This window comes from Xenopus laevis, chromosome 5L, assembly GCF_017654675.1.
Source record: "Xenopus laevis strain J_2021 chromosome 5L, Xenopus_laevis_v10.1, whole genome shotgun sequence".
NCBI lineage: Eukaryota > Metazoa > Chordata > Amphibia > Anura > Pipidae > Xenopus > Xenopus laevis.
The window spans coordinates 126,347,837-126,375,449 of NC_054379.1; the positions used below are offsets into that span (position 1 = coordinate 126,347,837).

The 27,613-nt window shown below is 38.5% G+C and overlaps 1 protein-coding gene across 1 annotated transcript in view; it reads left to right on the forward strand.

Annotated features, from left to right (window-relative positions):
* Positions 1–27,613, forward strand: part of erich6.L (glutamate rich 6 L homeolog) — a 41,412-nt gene that overhangs the window by 8,804 nt on the left and 4,995 nt on the right. The window contains exons 7-13 of the mRNA XM_018263801.2: positions 3,556–3,657; positions 5,044–5,204; positions 9,268–9,335; positions 16,580–16,737; positions 18,958–19,040; positions 21,847–22,002; positions 25,619–25,859. Of these exons, the coding sequence (XP_018119290.1) occupies positions 3,556–3,657; positions 5,044–5,204; positions 9,268–9,335; positions 16,580–16,737; positions 18,958–19,040; positions 21,847–22,002; positions 25,619–25,859 (969 nt within the window). The remainder of the gene's footprint in view (positions 1–3,555; positions 3,658–5,043; positions 5,205–9,267; positions 9,336–16,579; positions 16,738–18,957; positions 19,041–21,846; positions 22,003–25,618; positions 25,860–27,613) is intronic.

Consider the following 27,613-nt stretch of genomic DNA (forward strand, 5'->3'; position numbering starts at 1 on the left):
AGCATGCAGCTGGGAGAGCGTGGGCTTCTTGCGGCTCTGTATGGATGGACATGGTGATCAGTGCAATTTACCAGTTGAGGGCTTCACCAACGTGCTCCTGCCGACCCTACCCGACCCCTTGTTCGGGTCTTTGGTGGAGGAGCAGCGCCTGTGCTTCTCTGCAGCTCCTGCTGGTGACCGCACAGCTCAGCGCACAGAACGATATCCGGGAGACAACGACCCCCTGTCTCATAGGCTGGGCCGCCTGACCCCCAACAAGTTCCAGTGCGAGTTCCCAGGAAGACAAGTACTCGCATCTGGGCGCCCGCAGCCCCTCCAGAGACCGAGTGAGGTTGCTGCTGCGCTATGACGGCCCCACACGCACCCTCATCGTCCCCTTCTGGCTCGAGGTGCTGTTGCACGCATTGCCGGCAGCTGTGCACAACTCAATGCGTGTTCTCAGTCCCTGCGCCTGGGGGCTCACACAGGCGCTATTTCCTCCTCCAGCTCTCGGTAATTGCGCTGCTCCTCCACCAAAAACCCGAACAAGGGGTCGGGTAGGGTCGGCAGGAGCACGTTGGTGAATCCCTCAACTGGTAAATTGCGCTGAACACCATGTCCATCCATACAGAGCCGCAAGAAGCCCGCTGCTTGACAAGGGGACCCACACTCTCCCAGCTGCATGCTGTCCGTGAATAGCCAGGAGGAGATATCGAGTGCTGCAGGATGGATGGTCGCCCTTTCTGAAGAGGACAGGAAGTGGAGTTTCAGTAAGTAATTTCTTAATAAAGGCTTTGCTATTTTAAACTTTAATTTGTGTTGGTGTTTTTTTTTTCCGTTGTATTCTAACGAATTTGATTAGGGGCTTATATAGCCTACAAGGTATGACTGAGAATTCTGGGAGTTGTAGTTCCTAACAGCTGGATGATGGTGAGTTTGCAGTTTCTTTTCCATATATAACTGACTGGCAATGGGCCCAGTATGAGTTCTGTTCATAGTGCTTATGGAATTTTAATCTTTGTTTAAGCAATATTTCCCCAAAACGCCAAACAATAAGATGATATCATTTTGGCAGCACATATCTATTAACATTCCTGCTTTACCGACACCATATTTGCAGTTCAGGTTTGTCTGTTGCTTGCTAGAGCTAAAATACAGTATTATTACAGCTAGCACTGTTCCATTCTTTGTAATAATTCCACTATTTTACTTAATGAGAAGTTCCTGAAAAAGTCTTCATATTGTACTATAAGATGCAGTTCCTGCACACGGTAAAATTGCAGTAGTGCACAATAAGCTCCCAGGAAGCTTGGCTGGGCATCAGTATACAGCACAATGTAAATGGAAACAGGATCCTTCCTGTTGTGTTTCACTGGTGGAACTTAAAGGGATTCTGTCATAATTTTTATGGTGTTGTTTTTATTTCTAAATTACACTCTTTACACTGCAAATAATTCACTCTACCATATAAAATTTCATTCCTGAACCAGCAAGTGTATTTTTTTAGTTGTAATATTGGTGTGTAGGCAGCCATCTCGGATCATTTTGCCTGGTCATGTGCTTTCAGAAAGAGCCAGCACTTTAGGATGGAACTGCTTTATGGCACTCTGAATGTGTTGCAGTGGGACCTGGATTTTACTATTGACTGCTGTTCTTAGATCTACCAGGCATCTTGCGTTAGGGAGCTGCTATCAGGTTACCTTCCCATTGTTCTGATGATGGGCTGGTGGGGGGGGGTGATAGCACTCCAACTTGCAGTACAGAGTGACTGAAGTTTATCAGAGCACAAGTCACATGACTGGGGGCAGCTGGGAAACTGGCAATATGTCTAGCGCCATATCAGATTTCAAAATTAAATATAGAAAAATCTGTTTGCTCTTTTGAGAATTGGATTTCAGTGCAGAATTCTGCTGGAGCAGCACTATTAACTGATGTGCTCTAGAAAAAAATGTTTTCCTATTACAGTATCCCTAAACTTTACCCCTAAAAATTAATACTTTAGCAACAGATACTTTGTATCATATTGAATGACATATTAAAGAATCTAACCAAACTGGAATATATATTTAAGTAAATCTTGCCCTTTTACATCTCTTGCCTTGAACCTCCATTTCGTGATGGTCTGTGTGCTGTCTCAGAGATCACCTGACCAGCAATACTGCAACTCTAACTGTAACAGGAAAAAGTGTTGAAGCAAAAGACAGAACTCTGTCTGTTAATTGGCTTATGTGACCTAACAAGTATGGTTTGTTTGGTATGTTTGTGTGCACAGTGAATCATACGATCCCAGGGAGCGGCCCTTATTTTTTAAAATGGCAATTTTCTATTTATGATTACCCAATGGCACATACTGTCTTAAAAAGTATATTATTATGAAAATGGTTTATTTACATGAAATAGGGTTTTACAGAGCTGTTTTATGCAATATCTTTTTATTGAGACTTATATTGTTCGCGGGGTATCATTTTCCTTTAAGACTTGATGTGAACAACATCACTGGGGACCTTTTTTTTTATTAGCATTTTTATCTATTTTCTTGCATCAGATAAAGTTGTCTATCCGACCTGGGCCTTTAAGCCCTTGAACAATTCTGTCATTTTACTAAGTAAGAAACCCTACACTCAAATTATGTTCATTATGACACTGATTTATATTAGTGGAGAAAGAGTAGTCAGCACATGGATTCTCTATATTATCTTTAGGGATGGTGCACGTTCTGCAATGGCCACTTCCCATTGGCAAACAATGTAATGCGAAATTGAACAGCACCATCGACTCTTGAAGTATTTAAAAAGCCTTTATTTATGCTTTTGTGGGCATCACCACAACGTTTCAGGCCATGCGGCCTTTTATCAAGCTTGATAAAAGGCCGCATGGCCTGAAACGTTGCGGTGATGCCTAAATAAAGGCTTTTTAAATGCTTCAAGAGTTGATGGTGCTGTTCAATTTCGCATTACACTGTTTTATATTAGGAAATATTCTTAAGAAAAATAAGAAAACTGAAATATGCTTTTTCCTTGACGTGCAGACTAAGTTTACACAACACAGCACAATAAACCAACAGCAGTGTATTATAAAGAGGCAGTGTACCCCTTGTCGAACACAAGTGCAATGAACAGGGCCAAACAGGTAAACTAAAGCTGCGTGTTTAGTCCTTGAGAGATAGGTAATTAGCTTTCCCTTCCACATATAATCCCACTGCATAATGGACTCCTGCTAAACTGTGCCCTGATAATCTAATTATCTATTCAAGATTCAAACATTGAGTAGTTTCAGTTTCCCCTGGTATAGAATGTTATAACTAGACTCTGGACACCATAAGAAAAAGTAACCCTTTAGGGGAATGTCACACTATGCTTTTCTCCACTGGCATACGCCCGTTCTCCCCATCTTCATTATGCACTGACAGGAATTGTATAAGCAAAAATGGAATTGATTTCATCACAAAAAATACATACTTTGCTTTTTGTGTGCTGTGTATCTACACCAGTGGAGCTTTCATGGTGAAATGCATCTAAATGTGCTTTGACAGGCTGATTCCGTGCCTGACACTGATAAAGTAATGTTTTTATTTAGATCTTGAATCAGCAGTCTGAAAAGGAGAGGTGTGAATTCTGTGGACAACCACTGCGGCCATTTCCTTTTGATTCTTTCATGGAGAAGCCATGTTCTGATTCGGTAATGTTTATTTTTTCAGTTTGGATTATCTTCCAGAACATGTGCTTGCCTGGCCCAGCAAGTATTCTGTCAGTGTCACGATCGGCTCCCTAAAGCCAGAACAAATTCTAGGCTCCCTGGCCACGGCTCTGTAGCAGCTTCTTTTGGCTTCGGGAAGAGCACTCAGCTACTCAGATGCCGCCAGGTCTCAATAAGAGAGGAACCAAGCAAGAGTTCTGGACAGGCAAAGGGGCACGGTCGTTACCAAGCGTAGTCAGGCGGGGTTCAAGCAAGGTCAATCAGGCCATGGTCAGTACAGGCAGCGTTCAGAGAATAGTCAGGCAGTCGAGTGTTAATACCAGTAGAATTCAGAAAAGGCAGGCAAGGGTCAGAATTGGAGTTCAGTATAGTCAGGCAGGCAAGGATCAAAACCAGAATCAGAACAGATATAAATCGCACCCAGATACTAAACATGTTATACCTAACAATGGGCAATGAGTTTGAGTTCAAAGCCCCTTTAAATATCGGATTTGCCGCGCACCGCCAGCGTCAGTCCGGAATAGAGGCAAGAGACCCTCTACTGTGACCAAAATACGTAACAGAAACCTACATACAAAGCATACATTTACATACCTATTTGTTAACATTAACGTTGATTAATGACTGACAAATAAACATTGGGCTCTTAGTTCCATAACATTACTGTTGTCTTATGACTTAAAGGAACAGTAACGTGTTTTAAAGTAATACAAATAAAATACAGTGTTGCCCTGCACTGGTAAAACTGGTGTGTTTGCTTCAGAAACACTACTATTGTTTATATAAATAAGCTGCTGTGTAGCCATGGGGGCAGCCATTCAAAGGAGAGAAGGCTCAGGTTACACAGCAGAAAAGCTCTGTAGAACATAATGGTGTTATCTGTTATCCACTATTTAACCTGTGCCATATAGCCTTTTTTCAATTCCTCCATTACTACACAGCAGCTTGTTTATATATACTATAGTAGTGTTTCTGAAGCAAACAGATCAGTTTTACCAGTGCAGGGCAACAGTACAGTTTCATTACTTTAAAACACTTTCAATTTTTACTGTTACTGTTCCTTTAATTCTCACGTTTGCTTTGCAGACATTTGTAGGAGGATTCATTGTATTGTGGTTAGACTATAGAAGTTGGCCAACCTATCAGAGCTCCCCACTCTTGTTATTTATTTATATGACCCCTTCAAAATGATGTATTGTTTTTTTCCTCCATAAATTATGTAATAGCCAATACTTCTCTGTACAGCCAGTTGAATAATGATTGTTTCTGTTCATAAGCAACTGATATACCAATTCTGTACAACTGCAATGGCTACAATGAGGCAAAAGTTTCTTTCAAACCTTGTAATTAAATGTTATTCAATTTCAGTTCTTTTGCTGCAATCAGTATAAAAATGTTTTCGAGTTTCTGTTCAATGAGCAAAACCAAATGCAGAGAAAAGAAAAGGTTGAGCCCATTTCAATTGCTCCTCACCCTCCTCATGGTAATGAAGCAGAGAGACAACAATCCAAGGAAAAAGCTGCAGAAAGGTAACATTTCTCATGGTTTTGTATTGTTGGGTGCTTCTAATTCCTGAGATGGAAGTACTGCCAGCATGTAAATACTGTCATCTGTAATATATATTCCTTCCAGGGTATATTTAAATAAAGGTCTGTTCTGGAATATTTCCTGGTGACAATGTATTTTTGCAGTCTCTATTTCCCACTAAAATAAAACACATCATTTTACAAATCCTTTGACCCATGTTTGATACTTTCAGGGACTGGGGTGCTCCACATGCATCAGGGCACGTTGGAGAAATCTGTCCTTTCGCTTGGGTATTTCTTTTGGACATTTCTTTACCTGTTGGTAGGGTTGCCACCTTTTTTAAAATACTTTACCGGCTGGTGGGGGGCGGGGACACAAAGGGACAGGGCGTGGCATCAAAATGGGCGGGTCATAATGTCAAAGTGGGCGTGGCTGCGCCACGGACGCTAAAAGGAACCAAAAGAAAAGCTAAGTTTAAGGGGATTGGGGGCAGGCCGAGGGCTCTTTTTAATCGTATTACAAATTTACCGGCAGCTACATTGCCGGTAAATTTGTAATACTGGCCCCAGCCTTGGCAGGTATTTTACAATGTTAGCTTAACATAACAAGCACATGTCGGATATCAGCTGTGGTCTATATGAGACCTACCTGAGGTACATGCCATCTCTGCAAATAGCAACTGGCCTCCCTTAGTACAGTAATAGGATTTTTAACCTGTTATCCAGAATACTCCAAAATGTTAGAATGTTATGTACTGTGAAGTCCAATTTAAGCAAATAATTACATTTTTTATTTTTCTTTGTAATAATAAAACAGTACCTTGTACTTGACGATAACAGCTGCATAACCCATATTTGTGGCAAAACAATCATGTGGACTTTTGCCAGTCTGACCAATAAGATTATGGTATTCCATAATTGTAAAGGAAATACCATATGATCAGGATTTGGATATCAGTGTATTTGTCTACAAACATAATTGGTTTACTAGACAATTCTTAGTATAGGCCCCCTTGGCCAGTGATATTGCGGAATTCAGTGGTGAACTGAGAATGTTTTTTTAAAAAGTTTATGAAAGTGTCATTTAGAGTATCTAGTAGTGATAGTGTAAAGTGTAAAACGCTGGTCTTTTTTAAGCAATCTTGAAAACGCTTCTGTTCAGCTGGTAGGGATTACTCCAGCACGTTAAACCCTTAAAGGAACAGTTCAGTGTAAAAATAAAAACTGGGTAAATATATAGCCTGTGCAAAATAAAAAATATTTATAATATAGTTAATTGGGCAAAAATTTAATGTATAAAGTCTGGAGTGACTGGACGTCTAACGTAAGATAACAGAAAACGACTTCCTGCTTTTCAGCTCTCTTAGCTGTCAGTCAGCCAGCGACTTGAAGGGGGGCCACATGGGACATAACTGTTCAGTGAGTTTGCAATTGATCCGCAGCATTCAGCTCAGATTCAAAAATAACAGTTATGACCCATATGAACCCCCTCAAGTCACTGATTGTTTACTGCCTGGTAACCAATCAGTGGAAACCAAGGGGTATATTTATCAAAGAGTGAAGTTAGAGGTCGCCACAGTCCTCTAGAGTGAAATTCCACCACTCTCCATTCATTTATATGGGATTTTTAAAGAGTATTTATCAACAGGTGAAAATGAAAGTTCATCCTTGGATAAACACGCCTTTCAAAATCCCATAGAAATGAATGGAGAGTTGATAAATATACCCCCAAGATAGCTGAAAATCAGGAAGTAGTGTTCTGGCTATTGTGTTAGACATCCAGTCACTCCAGCCTTTTTACATTACATTTTTGCCTAACTAACTATATTAGAAACATTTTTTATTTTGCACAGCCTGTCTATTCACCCAGTTTTTATTTTTACACTGAACAATTCCTTTAAAGGGGTGGTTCACCTTTAAGTTAACTTTTAGTATTATATAGAATGGCCAATTCTATGCAAATCTTCGATTTTTTTTTTTTATAGTTTTTTTTAAATATTTGCCTTCCTTCTTCTGACTCTCATCTAAACACAAATGCTCTGTAAGGCTACAAATGTATTGTTATTGCTACTTTTTTATTACTCATCTTTCAATTCCGGCCCTCTCCTATTCATATCCCAGTCTCTTATTCAAATCAAAGCATGGTTGCTAGGGTAATTTAGATCCTAGCAACCAGATTGCTGAATTTGCAAACTGGAGAGCTGCTGAATAAAAAGATAAATAACTCAGAAAACACAAATAATAAAAAATGAAAACCAATTGCAAATTGTCTCAGAATGTCACTCTCTACTAAAGAGACAGACGCTGGCGCTCATTCGCACTCTATCAGCAGGCGAATTTTTGCTTTGGCGATTGGACGTTACTCCGCAAATTCACTAAGATGCAGATTTTACTGAACGTTACCGCTTTCCCCAGACTTGCTTTCGCCAGCTCAGACCAGGCGAAGTGCAATGGAGTGCATAGATCTTTCTCAATCTTCTGTTACTTACATCATATTTTTAGTAGAAAAAGTATCTAAGTTCAAACAACGCTGGCGTATTTTCCGTGGACTTGTTGCGATGGCTGCAAAGCCATCACTGGAGAATTTTCGCCGCTTAGTAAATTTACCCCTAAGAGTTAATTTTACCCACAGACACACACATACACTATAAGCTTAACACAACAGATTGACACTCATCTGCCCTGGGAAAGAAGCTGCTTCATCAGGACATGATTCTCTCCTCACAGTTTAGGACAGGAAGTGACGGTCTCACAGAGGGAAGGGGCAGAGCTAAACCGGACTGCTTCTATGAGCAGTAGAATAGGCATTGGGATGGTCCATTATTTGAAGGGGTGCTGGCCATAATATTTAAGCCTTTTATAAACTTGTTGCAGGTTCTTAATGGTAATTTTAAGAAATATATTCATATAAAAAAAATAATATATATATTCATATGGCAAGAGAATATCCTTTATGATGAAGTACAAATCCGGGAGGGGTGGCAAGTGCCCTCCCCCCCCCCCTTGCCCCTTATTCTATCATTCTAAACATGCAAATTTCCCAGGCAATGCCAGGTACATTAGCTACCTAATTTAGATGTTGAAAAATATGCTGATTGACTAATTTTAGATTTATTCATATGGCTGTATCTATTTACTTAAAAGTAATGGTCTTGTCATATTTATGGTTGAGATTGTGACAGTCATCATAATAGTGTATTCAGTCACATTGGCTCTATATACATCAATGTATCCTTTAGAACAGAGTTTTCCTAGCTAGCTTGTAACACCTTAGTAGTGTGGCATATACATTTTTTTCATACATTTTTACATAGGGGACTTGAAATCTGAAAAATGCTGCTTATGATGCCTTATTAGATAATGTATTATAAGAAACTTACAAAAACTGTATATATATATTAATTTTTTTAAAACCCATAACTAGGGATGCACCGAATCCACTATTTTGGATTCGGCCGAACCCCTGAATCATTTGCGAAGGATTCGGCTGAATACCGAACTGAATCCGAACCCTAATTTGCATACGCTAATTAGGGGTGGGAAGGGGAAAACATTTTTTGCCTTGTTTTGTGACAAAAAGTCACGCGATTTCCATCCCTTCCCCTAATTTGCATATACAAATTCGGATTCAGTTCGGCTGGGCAGAAGGATTCGGCCGAATCCTGCTGAAAAAGACAGATTCCTGGCCAAATCCCGAACCGAATCCTGGATTCGGTGCATCCCTACCCATAAACCTTCCTAGAACATGTCTTCTGGCTAAGCTCTACTCACTTCCTTGGGTCAGCAACACATTTTGCTTTAACCTGTTTTTTAATTACCCATAAAGTGTAGTATATTACGGATTTCTTCTCTTGGAACTTGTCAGCTTGAAAGTTTGCACTACTTTGTACTGATTTTTCTTATCAATACTGTGGAGCACTAGAGATACCTCAGTAGACTTAAAACAGATTTTGCATCACATCACTGATTAGCAGCAGGTCATTTTTGTATTTTCTCTAACTGTTCAAAACATATTGTGCTTTTGTTACTATACACAATTAATACAGGTTAAACTGTTTTACTATAGGCTTCGAGAGAGACGGATTGCAAAATCCTTTGCTTCTATAGTTACCGAACCTACCACTTTCTCCGAATGTGAGTATGTGCAAGTGGTATTACTCAGAACAACATTTACTATATATAATGTTATCTTTTATAATGTAACTCACTTTATAGAATTGACATTAAATAAAAAATACATAAACCCTTTCTGTACCAGCTACGGATGCACTAAACCATTTGATTCTTGATTGCGCAGAATTCAAACCCATGTCACGGGTAGAAATCATTGATGCACACACGAAGCATGCCATTGAATTGACGCGTGTTTTGCAAATTTTAAAAGGGGTTTGGTTTTCCCAGGCTCTTGAATTTGGCCAAATCCTGCTGAAACAGGCTTGGATTCAGCTGAATCCTGGATTCGGCGCATTCCTTGTACAGGTACCAGCATTCCTGTGCATCTACTTGATGTGAGAGCAGTAGGCAGGAAAATGTTAAAGGGGCAATAATCAGTTTAGTTAATAGGACTTGTGATGATCCTACTAAAAAAATATGCAAAAAGTAAGAAAAGTGCATCGTTTTTGTTATTTCTTGAGCAAAACAGTGTAAACTAAGGAATTGTAATAACTTTCTGTGGTTCTTGTGAGCAACTGTTGACCATGGTTAAGGTGGGCATCTAGACTACCAGAGAAGATATAACCCCCCCCCTGCTTATCTGTCACCAAAAACAGACAAAACAAATTACCCTGCTGCCATTTTTGGAGACTAAGAAAACTGTTTAACCGCCGGTGATTCATATTCACATAAATACAAACATATTTTGTTGCCCGTACGGAAGGCAATTTAATGTGGGCAATAAATGTCCTTCCTGTTTCTAGTTGAAATTTCTTATGCAAATTATAATTATTATTAATAATAAACAATGCATTTAATTTTAGTCAAAGTTTTATAAATGTTTTTCACAAGTTGTTACTAATTGTTTTTGCAGTAGTTTAGATATCTTATACTTAATTTATAGTATTGTTTACACCAGTTTTTGTCTTGTGAATTGGACATGTAAAATCCCTGTTTTCTCTTTATGAATCTGATTTTGTTGATTTTACAAAAAATTTATTCTTGATCATTTTTCACAGATGCTATTTATAATTACAACTCTAAACAATTAAAATGTTGTAGTTAAACGGATCTGGTTGAGCTGTAAATTTTTGTTGCAGAAATGCATAGAACACAAACCATGACATTTTGTCATCCAGCTAAAATGTCCTAAAAAGAAAAACCTTGTACTAAAAAGACCTTAAGTTTTTTTAGGAGGAAAGTGTTATATATCATAGGTCTGTATAGAATTTAACTTACACACTTCTTTCACCAGTCTCCCATGGTGCTTTTGTTCCCTGGACGCCTGGCTAGGAGATACAGGGGATTAATGTGCCAGTGCAAAATGGCTGCAGGTCTCTGCACTTTATTCAGGAAGGGAGGCCTTCGACTGTCCCCTTAAATTTAGTGTTGCCTGCATTAGGACAGCAGGGGAAGGGCGGGCAAGGGGTGGCATGTAGGGATCCCTTCTCCTGTCCCCGAAATTGAGCATCCTTCACACAATTCAGAGAGCTGCAGGAGGCACAGGCTGCAGCTGGGCACTATCATTACCAACCCCTCCATTCGTCAGGAAAACTTTTTGTTACAGAAATAAGCATGCAAAGCTAAAGCCAGGACCAGCTCGACTTAAACTGCTCATGCTTCTATTTGGAGATCAGCTTATAGGAGAAGGAAAGGCTGTATTTATTTGGGGGTGCCAAAAGTTATGCACCCCAAGTGATTACATATACTTACCTGAAACCCCAGGCCTGTGCTCCTATCAGCAGAAAACTGCACCGGTCCGAGGCACAGGCCCAGGGTGTTAGGTAAGTATATATAATCACTTGGGGTTGCCCAACTTTTGGCACCCCCAAATTAATAGTCCTTCTCCCTTACAGGTTCCACGGACACAAAGTGGCATGGCCTTCAAGTTCCAAACCCTGCTGTGCTACTTTTCATTTTATAACCAGTCACAAGGGGAGCACATGTTGAGAAGTGTGTGTGGTGCATTTTAGGGGGTTGCATCTGCAGAGTCCCTGTGTGAAATACAAAGAACTTTCCTTCTCCTTTAATGCTGGCTTGAACTATACTGTCCTTGTGGTAGTTTGTTAAAATTCATTTGTCATGGGCAGTTGTAACTACTGTACATCAGGTACATCAGGTAGGATGCTTGCAACTGCAAGGCCCCTGGGAGTGAAGGGACTCAATATGTACATGAAATCTGAATGTGTAGTGTAGTTATTTCAGGTGATGAGATCATGGTCTCCTGTGTAAAGCTGGCCATAGATGTTGAGATTTTTAAAAGATCAGATCCTACGATCGTACGAATTTACCATCAACTAAAAAGACCAATTTACCAGGAAAACAAAGGGGAGCTGCCTGCTTGGCCCTGCACTGGGAGAGATTGCACTGAGACCGACAAAGATTTTTTGACCTGGCCGATCAATTTCCCGACAGATGTCGGGCGAAAAATCGTAAGATGTACGATCGTTCGAATACCAATAACCGCACGATAATTTCGAAGGATTGGTCGGGCTTCCCTAAAATCGGTCGTTCGGCAAGAAGAATCGCCGCGTCGATGGGGAGCTTTAGACTGTTTCATACACCCAAATCATGGGGAAATCAACTCAGTTAACTCACTTGGCAAAAGAAAAAACTCGCCTGCAGCCACTCTTATGTAGGATTTTCTTCACAGCCAAAACAACAAAATCTAAATCTGTCCAGCTGTATCTGATGCACTTATTCTTCCCACACATGCACTTAGAAGTGTGCAAGATTTCATACACTCTCTTGCCTTTCCCAAGGTTATCTCTCTCATACGCCGCTCATAGACACTTGGCTCTCTCACTTACTTCTTGGTTTCCTATCAGGTTTGCTCACAGGTACAGGCACAAGCCAGACCAATGTCTCTCCTTTTCATCTCATTAATTGTAAAAAGGAAGGTGGAGCTTGGTCAATAGGCAGTGGCCAAATTTTCCAACTGGCCTATAGTTACATCACTGCAAATTCATTCTAAACGGCTATATGTTTTAATTAGACATACAGCTCCATATATCCCTTTTGCCAGCATTATTTTATTTGTTCGGAACTATTGGTTAAATCAACAGCCTGTAGTTATTTGCTTTACTGTTTGCCATCCACCTGCATATGGTAAAAATTATTGTAGAGTCATCTTAGGCTGGAAAGTATATAGTGATATTTAATTGCATGAAAAGTACACTTGCAATTTGTGCTTAAATGCAAATATACTTGCTATAAATAGCGCATTTTCCATTTATATTAAAAGACAGTTCTATGTTTAGGCTTTTATACTCATATTTATAAGACAATTAAGACACTTAGTGCCACATTTACTAGTTGGACCAAATGTTTTTATTCCCCTGATGACGTTTTGTTAGGATTATACTCTTTTTCCTGTGCCGCTGTCAAGCTCATAGTTGCTGTATATTTTGCTATAGCCATGAAAACTAAAGATTGTTTGGACAGTAAGATAGCAGGTCATAACTCTGATTATGAGGAAACGTTGAATGTGTCTACATTTTGGAGATAATTCTAGGTAATTGCATTAATTCAGGATAATGTTTCAGTTTTTGTAATGTTTCCTGCACTTGTTAAAGGGGTTGTTCATCGTTAAATTAACATTTAGTATCATGTAGAGCACGGGTGCCCAAAAGTTAGATCGGGATCTACCAGTAGACCTTTAGCTGGTGATCAGTAGATCTCAAGACACTGTCAACAATCAGCTTGACTAAATTATCCTCCTGTTTCATGCTTCTCATTCAGATATTTTTTATGTTAAGGTTACATAAGAAATTGTTGTTTCTTAAATATAGCAATATACATTTTTTTCATAAATTAATATTTAAAATATTTAAGTAATATTTTCCATGGGACAGAATGCCAACAATGCTTTCATGGATGTAGAACATAATGGTACAACATCACTAAAAGTAGACCTGACATTAATAGAGAATGGGCACTCCTGATGTAGAGTGTGATATTCTGAGACAATTTGCAATTAGTTTTTATTATTTGTGGTTTTTGGGTTATTTAGCTTTTTATTCAGCGGCTCTCTCTAGTTAGCAATTTCAGCAATCTGGTTGCTAGGCCCGAAATGACCCTAGCAACCATGCATTGATTCGCATAGGTAACTGGAATATGAATAGGAGAGACTTGAACAGAAAGACGAGTAGTAAAAATAGCAATGACTATAAATTTGTAGCCTTACAGAGCATTTGTTTTTAGATGGAGTCAGTGACCCCCATTTGAAAGATGGAAAAAGTCAGGAGAGTGGTGGTTCAGCAGCCATTTAGATATGCCTGCTGTATCTGCTAAAAATACTGTATCTAATTAGTATCACAATATTATAAAATAAGTAGAGTTTGGGCCAAGGACATTAGTCACCAGTAGGACTTCTCTATTGCACATGTTTTCTCACCCAGCCGTAATACTGTTCCTCTTCATAAACCTGTGTCTCTCTTTCTATGAATATATCAAGAGTCTCTGTTCTTCTGCTGGGGACTTCCCCCCATATTTTTGCATTTGTCTTTGTTCCAATCTCAGTGGTCGGAATTTTATCTAAAACTTCAACAGGAATTAGTTGCAGTTCTTTCAGTTTTTTACATATGTTCTCTGATTTATACCCATATATATACCAATATACATTATTAATGAGGGGAAAAAAACAGATCATGACTTTTTTGATTCCATCAGACTGGGATAAATATCCTTTCTGAATTTAACATATAAAGATTATTTTAATGTATTTTCTAATTTTTCTAATCCCTCTGCTGTGGTGAAAAGATCTCTCATTTAAAGAATCAATATTTTTCAACAAGGGAAATTCCCTAGATCACTAATATAAGTAATTCTCAAATAAAATAAAAAAACCTGAACTGAAGAAGCTGCTCGGATGAGTGGTGAAATGTCTTAAATAATTACCCAGCAAGTCCAGTTGTTTTTTTTTTTTGTTTTTTTAACTATTACATTAGATATAATATGACCTGGATGAATGAAAATCTTCATAGTCATATCCCTAGATCACTCTGGGTCACTCTTGTTCATTCTCTGGATCTTCATTGTGACTCTAGTTTTCTCAAAAACTCGGCCAGTGAAAAGTGACTGTTAAGGTTATTCCCATGTGTAATTAACGGCAAAATGTTTCCTAAGATTTAACATAACAAAGTATTATTGCCAAGATGCAATGTAACAATAAGATACCCTACTCATTTTAGCGAGGTGTATACTGGTCCTGTGAGAGAATATCTTAGGTCACTATTGGGAGAATGTAATGTTTTATCAGTGAAAAATACGTTTGCAAAGACCATTGAGAACATTAGAAACCTTTGCTTTATTTTTATTTATTTTTTTACTGATTTCAGACCTTAACGACTTCCTTGTAAAGTATCCGAACAAATGGCTTTTTGCGAACATACTCAGTACATGTGATAATATTTCGCAATCGCAAAACATTTATTGCAACAAAATATTTAACAAAAATCCAGAGCAGGTGTTAAGCTAACCCGCCCACTCAAAATTTAGGGGGTTATTTACTTTTACTCCGAATGCAAAAATAATGAAAAATCTTGATTTTTTTTTTTATAAAATCTGACTTTTAAAAAATCACAAATTTTTCTGGAATTTATTACACCATACGAATTTTCGATCTAGCGAATGGACGTAAGTCCGCTAATTCACTAAGATGTGCATTTTGCTGAAAGTTACCTGTTCAGCCAGACTTGCCTTCGCCAGCTCAGACCAGGCAAAGTACAATGGAGTGTATAGGACTTCCTCAATTTTTTGTCTGGCGTCTTTTTCCGGGTGAAAGGCTGCAAAAGTCCGTAAAAAATTTTTTGGGTACCCGGCTCCCACCATACATTCTCTTCCATATGGCACATAAACTATACACTGGGCTTGTGTGTAGGGCATTATAAGAACTTTATTTTATTAAGGTTTCCTGGACTTGTGTAATGTAAAGTATTTGCTGCAACATATACGTGCTTTGTACTTTCACTTCCCGGCTTACCCAGCACTAGCGCAACTTCGCTTTGCTTGCCAAAGTAACGCTAGCGAAAATTCATCAGCGTTCGGCGCCCTGGACGCAACTTTGCGTTTTAGTAAATTTGCGTTATCCTAGCAAATTTACGTCTGGCAAAGGGTTGCGATAGCTGCAAAGCCGTTGCTGGCTACTTTTCGCCGCTTAGTAAATTTGCCCCAGAGAATATAAATGTCACAATATAAGGCTGATTAATAATTAATATAGATAATTACCACATGGAAGAAACCAGTACAATTAGCATTAGAATGTAGTAATCAGCCTTGTAGAATCAGCTTATATTACAGGCCAGCCTAATTTTTTGCTTGATAATTAGTGACAACCCCTAAGTTTAGCTTCTCAACAGCTGCTCAGAGCCCACTGAGCATGTGAGTGTCACAGACACTTTCCAAGATGGTGACCCCCTGTGACAAGTTTGAAGTCCTGGATCATTGCTGCTATTAAGAAGCTGAAACTTTAGGCTGGTGCAATAAGTGCAGTATATAAAATATGACATTTTTAGACATATTCATTTTTAGGGTTTAGTTTTCCTTTAACTCCAGCAACTGTAACAGTACCGACTACAGATGCATGTTCATAACCAAAGTAATATATTATACATCAATTGGGAGTTCACATCTGATTCTCATTTAGTTAAGCCTAAGGGACTCGCCCCAGTTCTCAGGCGATAACGTATAAGAAAATCCTTTATCCAAAGATAACTGTCCCAAGGCTTTTTTTCATAAAAAATGTTATTTTATTAAATTAGCATTAAAATTCAGTTACAAACAACCCCACCAGGCCCACCTTATGCGTTTCGCACACTCCGGCGCTTAGTCATAGGTGTATCTGTGAACAGCATATCCTCTGCGGGATTTATACCCTATATTAAAGAAAATGGGAGGGATTGATAGGGTATAAATCCCGCAGAGGATATGCTGTTCACAGATACACCTATGACTAAGCGCCGGAGGATGCGAAACGCGTAAGGTGGGCCTGGTGGGGTTGTTTGTAACTGAATTTTAATGCTAATTTAATAAAATAACATTTTTTATGAAAAAAAGCCTTGGGACAGTTATCTTTGGATAAAGGATTTTCTTATACATAACCAAAGTAACCCATGGGGAAGAGCTGCCACTTTCTTTTTAGTATACATTTTTGTTTTTATGCTTCACCTTGTAGCTTATTGTTAAGCCTCTGTTATTTTATATTACATTTTTATTGTATATGGTAGATGGGAAACCAATGAAAACCATTTCTTACCAACACTCAAATGCCCCACCGGCTGGAGAAAGCTGCCCTGCAATGCCTGACGTTTTACCATCAACAATGGACGCAGAGAAACTGGATGATGAGTGTACATCCTATGATTTTATTTTAACTAGTGAACAGGTAATGTTTATTTCCTTGTATAATGATTCCATTGTAAAATCATTTATTCAGACAGAAATATTATTTATTATCTTTGAATATATTATACCGGAATATACAATATATATCATTCCATCCCATATAACATCTCATGTAGCTGCATACCTCTTGGATGCCTAGTGCTGTTACCAAAGTAGTTCTCTTTGATTCTTTTTGCACCTTTCATTCTCTGTGAACTTATCCATTTCATTAATGATTGGTTTCATGTAACAGTTTCCAAGTTATCTAACCTTACATTTGATTGAAATTCGCTGCTCATCTGAGCACATATGTGTCTCCAATTTATCTGCTACCAGTTGTATCTGGCAATAATTTATATAATTTTTTTAACAGGTTCCAGGCAATTTATACTTTGTCAGAACCCTATAATGTTAACAAATGTCAGCATTTTGTAGTTGCATTTCGTCAGCAAAATAATAGTGACATGAAGGGGCTTATTTACTTAAACTCAAAATAATCCATTTTTTTTATGAAAACAAAGCCGACCAAACTCCCACAAATTGAACTTGTTTATCAATAATTTTTCTCAAAAAAAATCAGAGCCACAAAATCGAGCGTTATTCATATCGTATGATTGACAATCCAAAAACACATTTTTAGCAAATTCTGATGAAAGCGCAGACTTTTTTGGATTATCCAGCACAGATCATGATGTCAAGAAACAACTTCAGGGACATTTGCCATTGACTTCTTCATGACCTTGACAGGTTTCAGATGGCATATTTTCAGATTTTTATGATAAATCTCTAAAAATTTCGTTTTTTTCCAAGAAGAATGACAGTTTTCCCCCTAAAATTCCCGACCAGAAAAAATCAAGGTTTAATAAATGGGCAACCAAAATGTCTTTACCAGTTTGTCAGGCTTGTCTCCATTTTTACTCTTTAACTGTCTTGTTATGACGTTCAATAAAGAACAGATTCATCGAGGATGTTAATACAGGTAGGTCACAAATGAGAAATCCATACATACATCTTGTTCAATTTTTCCATGATAACAAGAGGAAATCAGGCGCAACAGATTAAGTAGTTATGAATGGATTTTGAAAGCAGCTATTTAAGGAAAATTAGTGGCTGGATGGGTGCAAAGGAACCCAAATCTGTATTTTACCTGAAGAGAATTCCTCTCTGCAGAGAATCTCCTCCAAATGGATGCAATAGGATGGGAGTCTGCTCAGTTTATTGGTAAAAATGTAGCATGCAGCATTACGAACAGCTGAAATATAACATGTACATCTCTTGATGAATTGAATAAACAGACCTTTGCATGGCAGCAGGGTTCAAACAATGACCGGCAGATCGGAGGTGCACACACAAGTCTTTCCTGGAAAAATACGAGATCAGACCTTTGATCCCATTGATTGTAATGTGTTCTTGTTTTCTTTCATGGCTGTACACTGCATTGCACATTAAACTCCCCTGGGTTCAGCAGCCTTTTCACCTTTCTGTATTCTGTGGGTCAGCTACATGCTTTGTACTCTTACTAGAAACAGAATTTTGTTCAAAAAAATCCATGGGCTATATTGAAAAGCAGTGTCAAAATATGGAACCAAACTGTTCTGTATAACCACAAATTACTCAGATTTTAACACAAATTAAAAGAGGAAAATGTCTATTAATAGAAATGTCCAGCATGCAATGTTGGTCAGTACAGTGTGGCTTATATTTTTAGCTGGTTTTCACTTTTTTGGCTTCTTTTTTTCTCTTTCCAGCTTGCAGATTAAAAAGTCACTATTGACTGCAATGTGACTTCGACAGGTTTGAGATGGTGTATTTTCGGATTCAGATTTTTAGCAGCTTTGGGGTCTAATAAATCTCTAAAATCCAATAAATCCAATTTTTTTCCTCTAATAATGTTTCCACTAAAAATTCTGGTTTTCACCCATTAAAACCTCGACTAGGAAAAAATTGAGGTTTAATATATGGACCCCTAAAAGTTAATTTTGGTTATATACTGGGCCCATTTGCTTATATTGGCTACATTTGGTTGTATATAATGGCCCCATTACCACCACATATCTGTGTGACCCGCCTCTGAATGTATACCTAAATTTTATTTTTCTTTCACCACAATAGAAGAAGATGCTCAACTTCAGTTTATTGTTTAATCCTGTTTTGTTGCATATGTTGAACACTTTTTTATGTAGTGGCTAAGAATTATAAAAGGGTTCATTGTATATTTCAGATGACCTCTCAGTTTGTAGAAAAATTCTATAGAACTGGCCAGAGATTCCTCATCGGTTTCCCAGATGGAACGGCGCAAATATTGTATCCTTTAGCCCAGTTTAAACAGATGGCAGCTCTTTGGCGATTTTTCTTGTCAGCTTAAAGAGCTTTTAAAATTGTAAAAAATGTATATGAAAAAGTTACATGGGAAATATACCGTATTTATTAGAAAGTTTTACCTTACATTTAAATGCCTTTAAGAACATGAAAAAATAGCTTCATTATGTGTGCTGTGCAGATTCCAGCACAAGATGCACAGAACTGTACTTAAGTCTTCAAAAGGCTGGCCTTTTTTTTTGCATTTTGCACCCTTGCTTTCAGCTCTATAATTGACATCATCACATATAAGAATTTGTATTTTGAACATTACAGGAAAGACTCTGCCACAAAGCATCTGGAAGCTTGCATAAAACCAAACATGTATCCATATAGTTACATATTTAAATCGGGTTGGAAGAAGACAAAGTCCATCAAGTTCAACCCCTCCCAATGAAAACCCAGCATCCATACACACACATAATACCTTGTACTTGATCTAAACTAAGATATAATTCATCCTTATTGGAAGCAAAACCAGCCTATTGGGTTTAATTAATGTTTACATGATTTTCTAGTAGACTTAATGTATGAAGAGCCAGATTACAGAAAGATCTGTTAAAGGTCCTGGGCATTCTGGAAAACAGGTCCCATACCAGTACCATCAAGTAGATCTTTCTGTGTAAGCATCTTTAGGGAGACTCACGATGAGATGGAAATGATTTAGCTCCAGTCTCCCTTCTAGTATACTATAGCTAATCATGTTGCTCTGTAGTATTCTAGAATATTATACACAAAGTTTAGCCCATCTAAGCAAATGCTTTTTTTTAACAAGACACTTCATTAGTGTATATGATGTTTGTATGTTTGTTTCCCTTTCTCAAGGGAAACCAACAAACATATTGCATATTTCGGTGAAAATGAGAAACTTCTCTTTCTCTGAGGACCAAGTTATGGATAAAACTTCTGCAGAGAAGGGGTGTTGTCAAACAAATCCCTCAAGGGATGAAACTTGTGTCATGGCAGAATTTCACTGCAAGCAGCCAATCAGCAATGACATTGCTGCCAACTGATTTCATATGTGTGTTTTTCCATTATACTTTGAAAAATATTAACGCCAATACCTTTTCTGCTACAAATGAGGGGTTCCCAATCTTTATTCCATGGTGCTCATGACACTTCACAGTGAGCACTGTGAAGTGTCATGAGCACCATGGAATAAAGATTGGGAACCCCCATTTGTAGCAGACAAGGTATTGGCGTTAATATTTTTCAAATTGTATATTACTGGCGAGTGGCTAGGCCAGGGCCTCTACCTAATCCCCTAATTGGACGCTTATTTTCCATTATACTTACCTGTATTCCTGGGCCTTGAAACTGAAATGTTGGTCAGTACATGTGCTTTCTATCATAGTAATAAATGGTAACTGTCTGTCACCAGCAGAAATATGTCAGTGGAGCAAAAGCTACATCAGTCATTATCCTTAGAAGTTATTCATAATGGTTTAGATAACTTTCCTCAGACCACTGATATGACTTTTATGACTATTCTCTTATTTTGGGGGGATTTTTTCTCATTTGACTTCAGATCAAGAACACTGGGCCATATCTACTAAAGGGCAAAATGAGAGCCATCTCTCTGTATTACTAGCCTTTGAGACGTGCAGTTTCTGCGATGGAAATCTTCCAAGAGTAGAGATACATCAATATGCGTCACCCAATGATTTATCTTTGTCACCATGTTATGAGTTAGCTTAGTATTGACTGCTTTAGATAGAATAGGTTATATCTCTTCACCTGTTCATATTGTTGTTAGTATCATGTATAGATAACATTTTTATGTTTGCCATCATCTGTGCGTCTTTTAATAACTTCCAGGCATTTCCTTTACTGTTTATTAAAGCAACAAGCTTCAAAGACAAACTTACCGCTAGTTAATTAGATCCTTGTTTTTCTCAGAATGAATTCATTTCATCTGCGTGATTCCCTTTGTTTTTAGTGAGTTATTGAAAATCTATACAATACAGTGGCTTTCCGGTTTTTAAAGCAGGGAGTTTATAATTAGCTATACAGCTAACATTATTAAATCAACTGTGTTTAGTAATTACAGCATCCAGCTGAAAAGGGTTTATTTCACCCTAAACACTGATTAGGTTTATTGACCCTTTCTGTGTGCGTGGTTCGTGAAATTTATCATGTACTGGACCTTTAAGAATTCTAATTTTACTATTCGCCACCTAAACCTGCCGAATTGCTGTTTTAGCCTATGGGGGACGTCCTGGGATTAATTTGAAGTTGTTTGCAGCCTTCGTGAAAATCAAGTTTTTTTCTGAGGAAAAACTCGAATTCAGATATATAGTTTGCGGGTCGATCCCGTTCAACGGAGTTTGAAAAATTAGAATCTTTTTATAAATTTCGATTGGTAAACTCAGGTCACCTGCTCCCATTGGGATAACTAATACATGAGTAATGTTTCCAGTCTTTTGCTTTCTGTATTTCATCTCAATATGTTACCTAAATATTGATTTGCTTTATTTTTCCACTGTTTCACCAACAGTAACTGAATTATGTGCTGCCACAATCTGGAGCAGAGAGCAGAAAGACCCCAGATAGAAGTGTTTGTTGAATGAGCGCTAAAGGGGATGGCTTTCAGCCTCTTAATGTATTAATGTATTCTCTCAGTAATAGTGCAAGAGAAGTAATGAATTGCAATGCCCTTGCACATTTCAGTGAACTGAAAAGCTTATGGATCTCTCTTTATGTATATGAATACATACTGTAAGTGGTTGAGGTTTTTCTTATCTGGAGGCAGCTACCCTTCAGGCAATTTGGCGGTTGTAGCAATAACAAACAACAGAAAAGATTCTGTCTACATAGTTCAAGAAGACAAAGATGCCAATGCAGACATTATAGCTGTGTTTGGTTACAGTGGAAAAGCTACCTGTTATCACCCGAATGGAAACGTGTGGTAAGTGTAAATGCTTATATGTATTGTCACTTCACCCTTTGTCCCAGCTTAATAATGAAGCCATAAGAACAGTTGAGGTGACCATACAAGGGCAGATAAAAGCTACTTATCGGTCAGATGTTGGGCTGGCCCAACCGATATCTGGCCAAAAATTCATCCAGTATTTTACTCCAGCTGCAGATAGTACAGGGCTTCATTGCTTCATCAAGTTAAAGGACCAGTAAGGGCAAAACATTTCTAAAAAAAATTTGTTAGTATGCTACGAAAAAAAGATGCCAACAGATATTAAACTTTAAAATCGCTAAGTCTTTATTACGAAATAACTTACCGAAACTCTGCTTGCGCTCCTCTTCAGAAAAGGCGACAGGGCGACGATCCATCGTGCAGCGCTCATTTCTCCTCCCTGGCTATCTTCTATAAGGAATTGAGCACTGCACAATGGATCACCTTTTCTGAAGAGCAAGTGGAATTTCGGTAAGTTATTTCTGAATAAAGACTTAGCGACTTTAAGTTTAACATGTGTTGGTGTCTTTATTTCGTAGCATCCTGTTACTGGTCCTTTAATACACTGTCCATGTAAGTACTATATCAACTAATCCTGGATTTAGTCAAGAGAGTAGCCAGGTTGGGACCCATAATTGTAACAAGCAAGTACTGCATGAAGCCTAAAATATAATGGCTCTGCCATAGTAAATGAGCCCTAGTGAGTCTCTCTTTTTTTAAGGCTTTGTGGTGGGGAGGGGGGGTTCTGCCCAATGATAGTATTCAAAACAGCATGTGTGCCATTTTTCCCCAACACTGTTTAACTGGATGTGTACAGGCAACTATTAAATCTATTTACAGGATATTGTATAATTATTGTTCAATGGACTTTAAGGGGCAGCTTTATCAAGGTTCAAAGTGAAAATTCTAAATCGAATTTTTGAGTTTATTTTATGGCCAAAACTGTTAAAAAAAACAATAAACAAAAATTTTTTTTAGAAATGTGAATTTGAGATTTATCATACACTGGCCCTTTAAGAACTCTGATTCGACTATTCAACTTAAACCTGCCGAATTGCTGTTTTAGCCTATGGAAGACGTCCTGGAATCTATTTGGAATTGATTGTTTCGAATCGAGTTTTTAAAATTCGATTCTAGTTTGCGGGTCGATCCTATTCGCCTCACTTTGTAAAATTAGATTTTTTAAATAAATTTCGATTGGTTGAATTTTGAGTTCATGGGAGTTTATGGCACTTTTTAATAACTCCCATGAACTCAAAATTCGACCCTTGATAAATCTGCCCCGTAAATGTTTTATCCAGTTCTTACACCTCGGATTTCTGTAATTTAAAAAATTAGCATGTACTCACATACGAGAATATGCTGCAAGATGATGAAATGTCGCTGAATGGGGCTTCCTGTAGTATAGTTCTGTTTATTACATGTTTATTTATCCGGCTAAGTGCGTAACAATTGGCTGAAGGCCTTACTGTCTCTAGGCAACAGTAGGACACAATCTACCCCATATTAGATTTTATTAGCTGCTTTATGCTGGTACTAAGCAGGTCTTTCATTGCATCTGACACACAGCTGCTGTATATTCAATTCCATTCATAGATAACATTGTAGACTTGCATGTTTTGGCCTCTTCAGGGTCATTTAAGTGAGTAATTATGTCTAACAACAGCAATTATACAAGACACTACTTTAATCATTTGTGCTGCTACTGAAAAGTCATTACTTGCAATGCATGATAGATTATTTCTAATTTGGTAGCTCAACAATGCCTAGAATATTAAGAGAAACATAACTGCTGTACTAATCAGACTATGAAAAGAAACTGCAAATCTAATAAAACATGTTTAAATACAAGGAAACACATACAATGGTCAGAAACAGATTTTATTATGGTCATACAGGATTCAATTCTATTAGATTTGAACTTTTCTTGACATTTATGGATTCAAAAAGTATAGTGCCTGCACCCCAACAGTCTTATTGTCTGGGGAGCGAATATAAATTGATTCAACTGTAGGACCTCATCTGCAATTGTAAAGCTTTCAGACATGGATGAGACGTATTTTGGGATACACTTGTTGTAATGGCAAGAATGTTTTTAATGGCCGAAAAGCCTTCTGGGAATTCTGTAGGAGATCATTAGTAAGTACCCCGTCCTGTCCCTGACATCAGTTATTGTTTATTTTCTCGTATGCCTCCTTACTAACATGGAAATGTCAGGGGCCTATATCACAGATACAAATATTCGTTTAGTGTCGTTCCTCTGCAGTCTGAATAAAAAAAGGGGAATGTCTGCAAGAAGTTTGTTTGTTCTCCCTCGTGTGTGTAGGTATCCTAGGGACTCTCCATTTACCTTCCACACTCCAAAAACATACAGGTGGGCTAATTGGCTTCTGATGGGTTAAGTGGCTCCTGATAGATTTGACCATAGTGTGTGAATGTGATCATAACCTTAGACTGTTAGCTTAACTGTAGTGACGTGAGAGCCAACCTGATATTCGCGGGTCAGCGGGTTCAGGTTGACTTCTACATACAATTGTCGGGTCGCAGGTGGGTTCAAGTTGAGCTTTTCCTTCCGTTCTCCCCGCCCGCATCCGCCTCCAGTGGGCTTTCTTAAGAGATTTGCGCCTCCATAGCCCCTTCTGTGACGTCATTGTGGGGCGGGTGCAGGTCTATAACTTTTGGAGGGGCACAGGGTTAGGGTCGAGTGCAGGTGATGGATGGGCAAGTCAGGGTTGGGTCTGGGTCAAATTTCTCTAGACCCGTACATCACTACTTCACTGGGACAAGGACTGGTGTATAATCTCTCTTAAAGGAGAAATTAACCTGTGGGGAAAAACCCTGTACCCCCCACCCCAAGTAGACCTCCCTCCCTCCTCCCTTTAGGCTAACTACTAACCCCTCTGTTCAGATTCTTCCAGCGAAGTTCCACGCGTCCATCTTCCGCGGAATTACACGGAAATTAGTACTCGATAGTAATCTTACCGAGGAGCCGGAAGATGGACACGTGAGTATGGGGCATTTCCCCGGGGGGGTAGTTAGCCTGGGGGGAGGAGGGAGGGGGGTCTACTTGGGATGGGGGGTATGGGGTTTTTCCCCCACAAGTTGATTTCTCCTTTAAGTGCTGTGGAATATGTTGACGCTACATCTAAGGCAAGCAGCAGACTAGACATGGTTAATGAGATACTGACACAAGAAATTAAACTTTTGCCTGATGCTTTTACATTACCTGATTTGATCCCCTGTGTTCCTCTATGATGGTTTTACCATATTTGTGCAGCAGTTTCACACACCCCCCATACAAGGAGTATACTATATGTAGCATTTATTCATCAAAAATAAACCTCGCAAATATAAGGTGTTTATATCCACACTTCCCTGATAAAGTCTGGTAAGCAGGGCTATAAATTATACAGGGATCCCAGCCATATATTTCTAATGATAATGACTTAGTTTTGGATATAAATAGAAGCAGCATTGTGGTGATGTTCTTACAAAAGTTCACATTGCTTGTTCTGAGAGTAAATCATTGTAGTGGGACTGGTCTTTGTGGTATATAGGTAAATGGTCTTTAGTTTTTCTTATTCTTATTTTCTCTTTTTTCTCCGATATCCAGGCTAAATTTAAATCCTGTAGGAGGAGAATACTTTGACCACACAGGTACACGGTTAAGGAGATGGATATGGAAGAGCACTGATTCAAGTGAACCTTGTGTTTCGTTCAAACCAGTGTTTATATCCTTGAACCAGCAGGTTGGCATAAGGATATGTTCCCAAAAACAAATCTCTATATCATTCTTATCTATGGGGAAGCAAGCAAAAATCAAAATTTGGAGAGGACTCCAGATGAAAACACAGGTAGGAGCCAATATGTTAAACTAAAACAAAAGGTTTTTAGGTGTTGTGCTGTCCTGTTTATTGTCAAAAATTGTTTGTAGTCCAAGAACTGTTAAAAAAAAAGTTTGTTGATCTCCCGCCATCACAAGTGGAGTACAATTTAGATGTTTTGTGTTTGATAGGAAAGTTTATATAAAATAAGAAATGTTGGCCAGCCATTATGTACAGTGCTACGGATATTTTAATACATGACTTAAAAGTAGGTGGCATGCATATGGAAACCATGATCTACTTACTGTTCATAGTAGACTCATGCTGAGCTTGACAGTGCTAGATTTTATCTCAGTGGGCAGCACTTCCGAATTGCAGCACTAGGGATCTGAGTTCCATTCCATGGGTTTCCCCTCAAGTAATCTAGGGGAATGCAGTCATTGTAGTAAAATTCCAATAGTTAGTTAATAATAGTTAATCGCCGCCAAATGTACTGAGAAATATGTTGGAGCTAAATAGAACAGAGATCATTCAAAAGTGGGAATTAGTTGGTACAGTTGGGAAAAATGCATGGTGAATTGCACCAGTTTTTGCAGCTTAGTAAATCTTCCCTTATAATTATAGCTGTATGATAGAAACATAGATAGACAGCTTTTCACAATTCCACCTCCTAGCAGAACAAAACAGGAGTTTTTAGATGTTCTCCTCTCCACTGAAACTGCATCATCTGGGTACAAAACTGAGGAACCATTTTCTGTGAACCTGTACTGAGAGTACACATATATGGTAGATTTGAGGAACAGGGTCAGGTGTTGTATTTGCTGAGTAAAAACCCTTAAATCAGACTTTTGCCTTTATTGTTCTTACTGAAGCTGGTCAGAGTTCACTTCTGACTGGTTGTTATGGGCTACATCAGTTTTGTAAATTCAGCGTCATTTCTACGTCTGTTATATGGTATAAATATAAGCAGAATCTATACTGTATTTTGTAGCCAGAGGTTGGCTGGAATGTTGCTTTCTATCAGTTTAGACTGGATTAACTTAATCTTTAGTTTACTAATGTTCTCATGCTTTGAGCTCAGGTAATTGAACTGCACTTAGAAATAGTTAATCTGTTTACGAAGGTACCTGTGCACCTTATTGCAGAGGATTGGCGCTGGATGGCACAGATACTTTTATACCATATATATTTCTTATTTGTCTGCTACGATACGTGATTGAACAATCAAGTGCACATCCAAAAATGGATGCCAAATTATGTCCATCAAAAAGGTATTTGCAAAAGTGCAACTTGTACTTGCATTAATATCCCATATACTTGCACCTTGTTATAAAATGCCAGGTGCCTCAACTTTGCCATATCCAGGTCAAGTGGCAAAGAACTGCGCACATGGATGCAAAGGATCATTGGAATTACCACCTGCCTTAAAGGAGAAGGAAAGCTACCAAGACAGTTTATTGCCAATAGATTAGCCACAACAATGCAAGCTAGAATGCCATTTTTATTCTTTTCAATGCTTTTCCATACCTGAGTAACCAGCTCTAGATACTGTCTGTTTGTTTAGGATAGCAGATGCCATATTAGCTTGCTGTGACATTACTGCCTGAGTCTCTCCCTGCTCACTCATAGCTCTGGGCTCAGATTACAGGAGAGAGGGGAAGAGGAGCAAACTGAGCATGCTCAAGCCCAAGCCCTGGAGGTTTAAGCTGAAAACAGGAAGTCTGATACAGAAGTCGATGTATACACAATAGAAGGAAAGAAATGTGGTGTTTCTTTTGACAGAG